Source organism: Myxine glutinosa, chromosome 2 (genome assembly GCF_964187855.1).
Source record: "Myxine glutinosa chromosome 2, kmMyxGlut1.1, whole genome shotgun sequence".
Classification (NCBI taxonomy): Eukaryota; Metazoa; Chordata; class Myxini; order Myxiniformes; family Myxinidae; genus Myxine; species Myxine glutinosa.
Genome location: NC_136262.1, coordinates 251,503,503 through 251,516,663, shown reverse-complemented (window position 1 = coordinate 251,516,663; position 13,161 = coordinate 251,503,503). Strand labels below are relative to the sequence as shown.

Sequence of the window (13,161 nt, the reverse complement as noted above, 5' to 3'; positions counted from 1 at the left end):
TTTCCTGAACATTATGGTTATAAAATTATGGCCGAAGTCATGCGAAAGATGTCATTTTATTGCAGCTTTTCTTTTTGAGACTCGATCCTTGATAAACAGTTATTTAATGAGTGTATAAATAATGGGTTGCTGAGGTTAAGTGCACCACTTTGTAAGTTTATATATATTTTTTTACAACTATGCTTTGCAGAGTAAACATGGCTGATTCAAAGTCTTTTGTGTTTCGCAGCGATGGAGAACAACTAAAGAACTATATATTCACGTTTTTCTGTTGCGTAATCATCCTGATTGCAGTCCTGGGAAATCTTCTTGTGATTCTGTCCGTGCTGTTCAATCGACAACTCCGGTAAAGTATGAAAAAGCAAAATCTGCAAGCTATTTCATGGACTGCGAGAGTGGTTGTTTTGAGCGAGAATTGAAATATGTGACACGAAAAACTCTGTCCGGTATTTTTTTGCTGCAACTATCTTATTTGCCGTGTACTTGATGCCTGTGTTTTCTGATGAGACGAGGTCGTAGTTGTGATGCGTTCGAGGCTATTTTGCGATAGCTTCGCATGTCAGGTGTCATGATCGTTTTGCCGTTTGACTCCTAGTTAGATTTGACAGAATTGGATCCCATGGAATTTCCCGTTAGGTGTACTGCCAGCGGAGGACACCAATGTCAGATAGCCTCTCATCCCAGCAATTGCAGACTGAATGTTAAACAGGCTATCCCGCGTAGTTTCGCTTCCTTTTGGTGGCACACCATATTTTAAAAGATTACGCTTTGGATAGGATGGAGGCCTCATAAAAATCCAAACTCGATGATAGGTTGGAGTGGATGGTTGATCATTTTACCTTCGCGCTGTTGAAACCAAAGCTTTCAGAATCATTGGAATCTCCCGAGATGAAGCTATCTCCGAGGGCCTTTCACTTACTCACCGCAGGCAGGTTGGTGGTCTTTCTGTCTTCTACCGACTCCTCTCCGGCCTTGCTCCTCCAGCTCTCTCTGTGCTTTGTCCCCCAAATATTCCTACAGGTCGCACAAGATCTGCCAGCAACCCTCGTCTGGTTAAACTGCCAAAATCAAGACTCTCTGCTCACCTTCACTATTTCATTCCTCTTTTCTCCCGCCTCTGGAACATTTTCCCTCACTCTCTTCAATCCCACTCCTCCCTCCAGGTCTTTAAAACAGCTGTTCACCACCATCTCTTATCTTCCCCCATCCAAAACCTTTATCTTTTATCTGCCAGCAACCAGATCTGCCCCAGATCCACTTTTTTGAAATACCAACTTCTTTCCTGGAAGCCCTAGCAGTGTCCTTGTGTTTTAGACCTCTCCCACCCCCGCCCCCCCCTTCCCATGCCTTCTCTCTCCCCAAGTCCTCTCCCTCCCACAGATCCAGATTAGGTATAGAATTTGAATCGATAGAAGAGCCAACAAAATAAGAATAAATGCAGGAATAATGGTTCATACTATTTCAATTGCTTGAGAGTATAAATATTTTTGTTAGTAAGTTTAGAAAACAAAGTTATTATTAGAACCTACAAGATTAAAGTACTAATTAAAAATAGGATAATTAATGAGTGATCATGAAATTTTACTAGTTCTTGTATAAGGGGTGATGTGGTATCTTGGAAATTAAATATTTGCAGATGATTAGCCATAATTAATCGCACAACATTTTTGTAAAATTGTTTTGACAACTGTTCTCTACTGTTGTACTTGTGTGCTTCCCTCTCTCTCCCCATCTTGTCTCCCGCTCCCTTTATTATATGTTTTATTTGTCTGTTTTTTTTTGGTGATTAATGTTAGCTCTTCAGGAACCATGAAAGGCAACCATGACAATTACAACTACATATGGGCAGGGTACAGCCCAAAATACCCCGTGGGGGACCTCACTCCCTCTCGTCAAAATTCAAGGTGGGGAACCCGATCGAAGCAAGGGTGGAAATCATTCCATTTATGATGACGAAACATCTGATGCCCGACGTGGAGATCGGTTTCTGACGTTTGTGACATGGAATGTAAGGACAACGACAGGGAGATCAGGAGAAGTGGTGGAAGTATTGATCAGAAGAAGAGTGGACATATGTTGTGTGCAGGAGACGAGATGGAAGGGAAGTGGTGTGAGAATGGTGAAGGGTAGGCAGGGACAGAAATACAAGTTTGTGTGGCAAGGGTGCCCGGAGGGCGTGAATGGTGTTGGTGTCCTGTTTTCTGAGGAGTTTGTAGACAGTGTGGTGAGTGTGACTTGAGTGAGTGATAGGTTGATGATGGTGAAAATGATGATTGGAAAGCTCTTGGTGAACGTCATCTCGGGATATGCTCCGCAGGTCGGTCGGAGCGATGAAGAGAAGGACAAGTTCTGGTGTGCAATAGAGAAGCTGACGGAAAACGTGAAAGATGAGGAAGTTGTTGTGGTAGGAGGAGACCTAAATGGACATGTGGGGAGGAGTATGGACGGTTTTGAGGGAGTTCATGGGGGTTACGGATATGGTGTGAGAAATGTAGAAGGTGAAAGGATTTTGGAGTTTGCTGATGGAGCTGGTTTGTTGATTTGTAATACTCAGTTCCAGAAAGAGGATAATAAGCTTGTTACGTACACATCAGGTGTGTCGACGACAACCGTTGACTACCTGATGGTGCATAGGCGAGATAGGGGGCACCTCCGGGACACAAAGGTGATCCCGGGGGAGGAGGCTGTTTCACAGCACCACTTGGTTGTCTGCGACGTAAGGGTGAAAGGTGCGAGGAGAGCTCGGTGGGTGAAGTACCAACCGAGAATGAAGGTGTGGAGGCTGAAAGAGGTGACAGAAAGGGAGGCATTAAAAGAGAGGCTGAGTAGGGTCGAGGATGATGTGGTTGAGCTTGAACGTGGTTGGAAGTCAATGAAAGATAGTCTGTTGGGAGCCGTTGGTGAGGTATGTGGGTGGACTAAAGAACCACCGAGGCACTCGGACATGTGGTGGTGGGATGATGAAGTTGGAAAGAGGATTGATGAGAAGAGGAATAAGTTCAAGCAGTGGCAGAAGGCGAAGGGTACGTGGGCAGAAAAGGCAGGACATGAAAGTTATAAGGCAGCCAAGAAGGCTGCAAAAAAGAGGTAGCAAAGGCGCAGGAGGCATGTAGGGCAATGTTTGGAGAGCGCTTGGATTCGGAAGAGGGTCAAAGAGCAGTATTCAGGATTGTAAAGCAGATAGCGAAAAAGAGGTGTGATGTGATGGGGGTGAGTTGCTTGAAGGATGAAGTGGGACAAATCGTTGTGGACCCAGATGGAATTAAAGGAAGATGGGAAAGATATATGGAAATGCTGTTGAATGCAGCGAATGAATGGGATGGCAACATAGAGAGTAACCCAGTTTTTTGACCGGCAGAGAAGATAACTGAGAAGGAAGTTGAGGAAGCGATAAAGGCAATGAAGAGTACAAAAGCGCAAGGTCCGACGGGAGTTGTGGGAGATATGTTGAACAGTGGGAAATTAGGGTGTGAAGATAATGACAGAGATCTGTAATCTGGTGGTGAAAGAAGGCCGCATTCCAGTGGATTGGGAACTGAGTACCCTCGTCCCTCTATACAAGAGGAAAGGTGACCCTCTGGAGTGTGGCTCGTACCGAGCGATAAAGTTATTGGAGCATGGAATGAAGGTATTGGAAAGGGTGTTGGAGAGGAGGATAAGGAAGAAAGTGAAGAACGACGAAATGCAGTTTGGATTTATGCCAGGAAGAGGAACGACAGATGCGCTCTTTATTGTGAGGCAGTTGTAGGAGAAGTACATGGAGAAGAGGAAGAAGTTGTTTCTTGGGTTTGTTGATCTGGAGAAAGCATTCGATAGGGTTCCACGCAAAGTAGTGACATGGGCATTGAGGAAGTTAGGAGTGGAGGAATGGTTGATCAGAGTAGTGATGGCAATGTACGAGAGAGCGTGCACAGCTGTAAGGACAAAGGACGGGAACAGTGGTGAGTTTGAGGTGAAGGTGGGAGTGCATCAGGGGTCGGTACTAAGTCCACTCCTATTTGTAGCTGTGATGGAGTTGCTGGCTCAGAACGCAAAGGAGGGTTTACCGTGGGAGTTGTTGTATGCAGATAATCTGGTGTTGATTGTGGAAAGTATGGATGGACTGAAGGAAAAGATGAACAAGTGGAAGGAATGTATGGAGAGGAAAGGTCTGAAGGTGAATATCGGAAAGACGAAGGTGGTGGCAAGTGGTAAAACATGTGGTGAGGTGGAAAGAACTGGGAAGTGGCCGTGTGCTGTGTGCTGGAGGGTGTCGGAGTGAACTCCATTCAATGTACAATGTGCGCTGAGTGGGTTCATCAAAAATGTAGTGGTTTGAGAGGGTCATTATCCAGTGTGGCAGCTACATTCAAGTGTAAGGTGTGCACAGAGGGAGCTGCAGATGGAGGAAATGTTGAGATGTATCTTGGAGACGGCGTGAAGCTGGAAGGTAAGAAAACATTTTGCTACCTAGGAGACATGTTGAATGGAGAAGGTGAATCAGACTCGGAAACGGTTGCTGGAGTGAGATGTGCATGGAAGAAGTTTCGGGAACTGAGTGGCGTGCTGACGAGAAGGGGAGTGTCGTTGAAGCTGAAGGGAAAGGTGTATGCTGCATGTGTGAGAAGTGTTATGATTTATGGGAGCGAGACATGGGTAATGAGCGTAGAGCAGCAACGAAGGCTGGAAAGGGTGGAAATGCGAATGGTTCGGTAGATGTGTGGAGTATCATTGAGAGAGAGGAAGACAAATGATGAATTGCGAAAGATGATGGGAATAGAGCCTGTGATTGATGCTGTGAAGAGAAACACGTTGAGATGGTTTGGTCATGTGTTGAGGAAGGATCGAAGTGACTGGTTGAGAAGAGTGATGGAAATGAATGTAGAAGGAAGTAGAGGACGGGGAAGACCGAGAAAGACTTGGCTAAAGATGGTCGAAGAAGAAATGCGGGCAAGGGGGTTAACAAGGTGAGATGCAGAAAATAGGGCAAAATGGAGAAGATTGTCATGGGGCCCGCAAGACTAACCCCCGCTCTTGCAGGTAAAATTGCCTTAAAATGCCTGTTGTTGTTGTTGTTGTATTAATGTTAGCTCTTACATGAGCCTCGATCTTGGATACAAAAAAACAAATAAAAAAAACCCTATTATTCCTGTTCATTCCATCACTGGCTGATTGAGACCACATGAACAGTGAACCTTCACTGTGAGCTGTGAGATGAGATGAGAGAGACTCTAAAGTTGTAAGATATCTAAACCACTGAGACTCTGCCTGCCTCTCACCCCCTAATATTTGATAGGAAGTTTTATAATATTTTCAAAAGGACAATATTCTGATTGCTGTATATACAACACTTTTGGCATCGTGGATGGTCACTACCAATAGCAAGATTTAATGGTTAAAATTATTAGAAGTTTTGGTTACCAGCACAATATCCTTCGCAAATCAATTGCAACTTCCAGTTGTAAGACTTTGCACACATAAATACAAGTGAATAGTTCAGTATGTGAAGAGCAAATTGCCAGATGAAATGCAACTGAGCAAGGGTTAACTGTTTTGTGTGTGTGTGTGTGTGTGTGTGTGTGTGTGTGTGTGTGTGTGTGTGTGTGTGTATGTGTGTGTGTGTCAAGATTACCTTCTCCAGGCACAATTCCACCAATTAATTTAATCAATGAACCATCAGCTTCAAATTCACTGAGACAAATACCAAGAAAACATAATCGATTCGCTTTAAATACATAATGTAGTGAAATCTTTTATGAAACGTTTCTGCTCGACCCCATCGGTTGCGAACGTGAATCAGACCAACACGTCACAACTGATTATCCAGGAACAATGTTTCCCAACTTTTATGATGCGGATAGAGATATGAAATGGCCTGGGCGTGATTATATATCTAAATGTAAAATATTATCTCGCAATTATATGCAGTACAGTCTTGGTGAGGGTGAAGTTCCTCCTTTTTACCTCCGCTACCAAAGGTTCAGTTTGGCATTTTTAATATGAAATAGGAAAAGCCTAGAAACAAACAAAATCCATTTGAATTATCCTTTAGAATCCATTATAATTTTCCTTAAACCACTTGAATTATTCCACGTGTACAGGAAAAAAAATGCAAGTTGTCTCCCCACCCTAATGGAGGAAAAGGAGGCGTTGGAGGGAGGGGGATTGTGTACCCTTGACCTGACCCTGGGTACCCAGAACATATACTGTAGGCAAAATTTGCTAGAGATCGGCCAAGCCGTTTTCAAATTTATAAGGTTCATCCATCCATCCATACATACATACATACATACATACATACATACATACATACATACATACAAACATACATACATACATGCATACATACACACACATTTGCTATAGATCGGCCAAGCCGTTTTCAAATTTATAAGGTTCATACATCCATCCATCCATCCATACATACATACATACATACACATACATACACACATACATGCATACATACACACACATACATACATACATACATGCACACATACACACATACATACATACATACATACACACACATACATACACACACATACATACATACACACATGCATGCATACATACACACACATACATACATACATACATACATACATGCACACATACACACATACATACATACACACATACATACTGTTACGGATCTCCGACGTCGGCTCTCCCCTTATCAACAGGGGGTTAATCCCCTTGTCCTTTTATCTGGCCGACGCGAGTCCTGGAAGTTATAATGTCCTTCCCGGCGCGGCGTTAGGTAGGGTTTGTTAGGCCTAGGGATTCGCTACTACCTAATTACTAACGCCGATCGGAAACGAGGGAATAACTCCCGCTCGAATCACGGATATGGATGGAAAATACCAAGTGGATAGCAATCCGCAATCCGAGCTGTTACCAATGTGACTAAACCCGATTGTAGCGGTTCCGAATCGTGCCACGCTTACCCAATTAGAGAAAAGACTGATGCGATCGGATAAGAGGAAACCAGAAAGAACAGGGCAATTTATTAACAAATGTACAAGAAGAAGAGGAGACGAAAGAAATGTACAAGATAGAAAGAGGAAGGAAAAGCACACAGGGCAGTCTTAATCACAGGCTTAACGTATTCCCTGGACAAACGGGCCCGTCTCACACACAGTCACTCACACGGGGATTGCAGATGAACAGATTGGAAGGTCACCAGCGCGTCCAGGCTCCAGTCCGGCGCCGGTCCAGGCGATGGAAAACCCGGCAGGCAGATCTTCACAGTGTAACGCGAACGGACAATTATATCACGGGGGAAGGCTGGTATCCTGGCGGCGTACGTAATATTTGCACGACTCGTGCCAAACGCCTCCTCTCTAATGTCCTGTACGCAACCACCAATTGTGCAAGTCCTTTCAACCATGATCAAGCGCATTCGTCCTCGCAGTGCTGTTACCAACCAGTGCGCTCTCCCAACAAGTCCTGTAAAAGGGCTTTGCGCTCGTGCTTTTATAATCCAGCCAGCGATCGCTCCGCAAGCCCAAAAGCCACGCCTATCAGGCTATGTCACCCCAACCCTGGTTGGCTGGTTATTGCTTACTGGCCCCGCCCTGACGGCTGGGTGACGTGGCCACATCTCTCCCTGGCGCTCCGCCCCCTTTTTCCGGGCCTCACCTCGTGGCTTATGGCGGCGTTTGGGCGGAAGCCCAGCGAGGCTGTGAACGCTGCTGGCAAGGCGCGTAACAATTGGGAGGGTCGTGGGGTACAGACTGTAGGGCGCGCTTAATGGCGTCGCTTGGAGAGGGAGCCTGTCAAAATGGACGAATGGGGCCTACTCCTTATTTGATTGACACAACGTTGATTCAACTATTGGAAATGCCTTATCTACACATACTAAGAAATAACTGATGTCCTATGGTGACCTACGTGTTGCTTGTGGCCTATCTATGGGGTGCTACCTTTAGCCTTTAATGATGTTATACTTATTTACAAGTGTGGGTTCTCAAAACCACAACAATACATACATACATACATACATACATACATTCATGCATACATATACATACATACACACACACACACACATACATACATACATACATACACACAGATAATTGGTGTGTTTTAGTAAGATTCAGGGGAAGGGAATGTGGAGAGATTTTTGAACATCAACAACAAAACGTAATTTTTAAAAATTTTTTTGTTTTGTACTTTTCAACATGATAAAATTTGCTGGAATGTTTCCTTTAGTGACAAATAATGTAAACCCTTATACACAATACAGTACTTTGTCATTATCCCCACGCTTTTTTAAAAAACGGTGGGGGGGGGGCGGGGGGGCGGTGAATATTGTAATCGGCTCCATGTGTCCATCCATCCATCTGTCACGCTGAATCCTCCTAAACAGTGAGGCATACATTCACCAAGCTTTGTAGTTATGATCACCACATGGCACAAAGATGCAAGAGCAGTATAAATTTGGGCTCTGCCCCTTGGCGTGGTGTCAAAGGTAAAATACCAAAAAAATGCACATTTCTCAACATTTTTTTGATTTGACTCCCGTTTCATTTCCCAGGGGGTAGGGATTTAGGGTCACAGGGGTCAAAACGGAAAACAATTTTAAACCCAAATGTTGATATTGCGTCATTCCTGGTGGAACATTTTGCCATCTTTCAAATTTGCTCGAGGTGACAAGTTTGGAGATTTGCGATGGCGCGCCATCGACTTCACTGCAGTTTTTATTTTGGGAACTCAGTTTTGTTATTGTTGTTATGATTTGCACACCTCCCCTTCCCTTCCACATGTCGAACGCTGTTCAATCAAACACTTATGAACCAGTACCAAAAACCTGACCTTAACATTACAAACAAGGCAGAAAACAGGGTAAATAAAACAAAAATAGAGATTTATGTAAACGATACAATACGTAGAAGATAAGTAGGCCCTATTTTCCTGTCATTTAAAAATTCCGATCTTATATCAGGGAAAATCCTTTCTTCAATTTTGAAGTTGAAGTTAACGTGGATGAAAAATTGTCCTGATTGTCCTCACTGTTTTCATCAGTGTTGGGAATAGTACCACTAGTACTCGCCGATACATCAAGCGGATTGAAGTGTTCCAGTGGCTGGTTTGAGTATAAATGAACAGCCCTTTCATCAAGGCCCAGTTTTTTTTTTTTTTTTTTTTTTTTTTTGTATACAAGATCGAGGCTCGTGAAAGAGCGAACATTAATCACACAGAAAGACAAACCGACACATAAAACAAATAACATCGGGAGCGGTAGACAAGATGGGGAGAGAGGGGGAAGGACACAAACACAACATTTGAGAGCAGGGACCGAGAGACATGGAGACATCGAGAGATCTGTGGGAGGGAGAGGGCTTTGGGGGGGAGGCATGTGAAGGGGGGGGGGGGGGTGGGAGAGGTATAAACATATGGACACTGCCAGGATTTCCAGGAAATAAGTTGGAATTTCAAACAAGGTGGATCTGGGGTGAATTAGTGGGGGTAGAAAAGATCAAGGTTATGGATGGGGGAAGATAAGAGATGGTGGTGAACAGCTGTTTTAAAGACCTGGAGGGAGGAGAGGGATTGAAGGGAGTGTGGGAGTTTGTTCCACAGGCGGGAGAAAAGAGGAATGAAGAAGTGAATGTGAGCAGAGAGTCTTGGTTTTAGCAGTTTAACCATCAGAGGGTTGCTGGCAGATCTTGTGCGACCTGTAGGAATATTTGGGGGACAGAGCACAGAGTGGGCTGGGGGAGAGTCGGGCTGGGAGAGAGTCGGGCTGGGGGAGAGTCGCTGGGGGAGAGTCGCTGGAGGAGAGTTGATGGGGGAGAGTCGATGGAGGAGAGTCGATGGGGGGAGAGTCGGTTTTGTAGTCGGGTTGGGGATCAAACCTGCACCTGGCAGCTTGAAGGAGAGAACACTACCTCTGAGCTGTCGCGTCAACCCCAGACTACTGTGCATTTAAAGTAAATGTAAGGAATTTAGGTTTTAGCATCAGAAACCTTTAAATATATATATATATATATATTTTAGGATCTTTTAAAACTTTATTTTAGAATCCAAACTCTTATTTTAGAACCTATTATTTTAGGATCTTGCCTGAGCAACAAAAGTCTCGTTTTTGTTAACTTTTTATGACATTTCAAGCCACAATATTAACAAAATTAGCATCAGTTTCCTTTTATTTTAACTTGTGTTTCTTTTTCTTAACATTAGCAATATCATCCTCAAACCTACTAATTACTCTTTCTCCATATTGGTCCCCACCTTTCTCCCACCTACCCCCTGGGCCTCACCTTTGTCAATGTGATGATTTAATAGTTGCGCTCCAAGCGATTAATAGACGATATACTACTCTCACCTTATGTTCTGGGTTTTTAAAGGCTTTTTATAATGACCTCAACTGTGCCGGAGAAGTGAGAATAATGGATGTCACATTTTGAACGGTATTTTGTCACTTACCTTTTTTGCCAAGAAAGTGACAAAATACTGTGGAATGTGTTGTTCTGATATTACATGGAGCCAACATCTGGCAGTTGATGAATCGGTAGTGAAATGCCGGAAAGCTTTTAAGTCCAGAAAGCTTCAGACGTATAAATATGCTTTGATTGTTTTTATTTTTTCAGGAAAATAAAAACACATTTCTTCGTGGTTTCCTTGGCCACTGCGGACCTGCTGGTTGCCCTCGTGGTGATGCCATTTGGTGCCATCGAGCTTGCTGTCGGTGGATGGCCATTTGGTCACACCTTCTGCCTCATCCGCACATCTTTTGATGTCATGTTCACTACAGCCTCCATTATGCACCTTTGCTGCATCGCACTGGACAGGTGCTATATCTTTAATATGCTCTCTTCACTCATAAACGGAACGCCTCTTCATTACTGGATGCCACCCTAATGCCACCTGCAGAGTGAAGTTGTATTTCCCATCATATTTGCCTATTGTCGAATGCAATTTCGCCTTTAGGTGCCAAATATATATTTTGCTCAGTTCTTGTTGCCCCTGCTCTCCATTTCTCCATTTCTCCCCGGTCCCTCCCGGGTGGCACACATTGTTCCTTGTGAAACTCCCAAAAAATCCTGCACTCCTTTGTTGCTTTTTTCTCCCGCTTGCGGAAACGCCTTCGTCAGTCTGTTCAATCCCACTCTTCCCTCCAGCGATTCAAGTTAGCAGTGCAGTACCAACATCCCTACCAATTATTTTTCTATTCCTCATTGACCCTCCCTACACTTATCTCTCCCCCATCTGTGTGCATGTTGCAATGTTTCCTTCCCTCTTATAATTTTGTTCTTTTGTCCCCTTCTTGTGTCCACATGTTGAGCCACTAGTCCACTGTCTATGCATTGTCTTCTAACCTCTGTCACCAATTTTTGGCATGAGTTTAGAACTTGTATCCCAAAAAAATAACGAAAAGGTGTGTTCCTCCTCCATGAGAATCACCTGTGCTTTGCACAGGCCTCTGTGTTAACAACTATGGCTTTGAGCAGTTGAATAGCCCACCCGACAGTCCAGCCGTAGCCCTGAGTGACCGTCATTCATTCTGACACCTAAAGATGTACTTTCATGGTGCAAGAAAATCATATGACAAAGTCATTGAGGCCACTGAAGTTTGGCTGCCCAAAGCCGCAAGGCCTCTATTTGTTTAACATACTGATTAGTTGAAAAGGGCCTTTACTTCCCCTTCCCCTCAAACCGTTTGCACCATCCTATGTGTGAGTAAACGTTCTATTATTGCACTTTTTATCTGGATGACATTTACGAATAATAATAATATGTGAATTCTCACACCTGTGAAAACACTACGTATTGTTAAACATCTAATGAGGACTTAAAGTAGACGTTCATGGGTTTACATGACTTACTTTACAGAGAGGTGACTAATGATTTTGTTCGGAACTGCTGTGCAACTCCAACTGCAATGTCATCACCTGCAGACCATTTTATTTGCCAAGACAATGTTATTAGTCACAGGAACTCAGCAAATCGACCTTTGAAATTCATAAAGTATCAACACGGAACATTATATTCACAATGTTCGGATAAAGGTGCCTTCGGGAATTGCACTACATGAAGTTGGCCCTACGACAAAGCAAGGGGCAGGCTTAATTGAATGTGTCTTCCTTGAATGACGTAGTAATCAGCTTCCGCTTTTCCCTTGTGTCTTCATTTGACTCCTTGCCCGCTGTCGTTCCACTTTACCAGGGTATTGCTGACTACCCCGTGTGCAGTTGAATTTCATCCATGCGCGTAAATGACAAATACAAACTCGACAGCAATCTGAGTCATACTGCAGTCAAATACAGCGCCTCATTCGACTGTCTGCAACATTTTACATGTCCGATTACTCGGGATTCTGCACGACAGTTTTGTCATGAAAAGCAGATATTGTTATGTTTTTCTCATTTTCACAAATGCTTCAAATCGATCTTGCGTTTCTGTAATTATTGGAAACAAGGCCTGCTTTGGCAACAGCTGAGAAGCATATATTTTCCAACCAAGCACTTTTATATGCAATCTGAAAGGTCAGTTATTGGTGATTATCTGTTATTTGGCTTATACAGTCATCTATGTTGATAGAGGGTCATGGTTGCACAAATAAATGCAATTCATTAACAACCACGGATATCCGGATCTCGCATCCGGATCGAGATCTTCACCAAAATCTAATAATTTTGTCCTGGTCACACACCAAACCTGTACACCAACTTTCGGCCGAATCCGTCCATAACTTTTTGAGATATCGTGATGCATGTATAAGTCAGTTTTAACGCCATCACTCAATGGTGAAGAAAAAATTATCTGATCTATTATCTGAATATTAAAATGTTATTCAAATTATCTGAGCAATATAATTTTTTTTTATCTGATCCGGATCCGGATTTATATCTCTTCAATGCGCCTCTGCCATCCAGGTCTTCAAAACAGCTGTTCACCACAATCTCTTATCTTCCACCATCCAAATCCTTGATCTTTTCTACCCCCGTTAATCTTTCCTGAAAGTTCTTGTAGTGTCCATCTTGTATATCCTGTGTATCCCGCCCCAGCCCTCTCTCCTTCACAGATGTCCCTGTTGCCTACTGTTGTTGTTGTTGTTGTTGTTGTTGTTGTTGTCTCTCTCTCTCTCTCTCTCTGTCTCTCTGTCTCTCTGTCTCTCTCTGTCTCTCTCCGTCTCTCTCCGTCTCTCTCCGTCTCTCCCTGTCTCTC

At 43.6% G+C, this 13,161-nt stretch overlaps 1 protein-coding gene across 3 annotated transcripts in view; it reads left to right on the top strand.

Moving 5' to 3' along the window:
- The window catches only part of HTR4 (5-hydroxytryptamine receptor 4), a 140,704-nt gene that overhangs the window by 27,115 nt on the left and 100,428 nt on the right, over nt 1-13,161 (top strand). For all 3 annotated transcript variants that reach the window (XM_068105931.2, XM_068105930.2, XM_068105932.2), the window contains exons 3-4: nt 230-346; nt 10,584-10,784. In XM_068105931.2, coding sequence (XP_067962032.1) covers nt 230-346; nt 10,584-10,784 — 318 coding nt within the window. The remainder of the gene's footprint in view (nt 1-229; nt 347-10,583; nt 10,785-13,161) is intronic.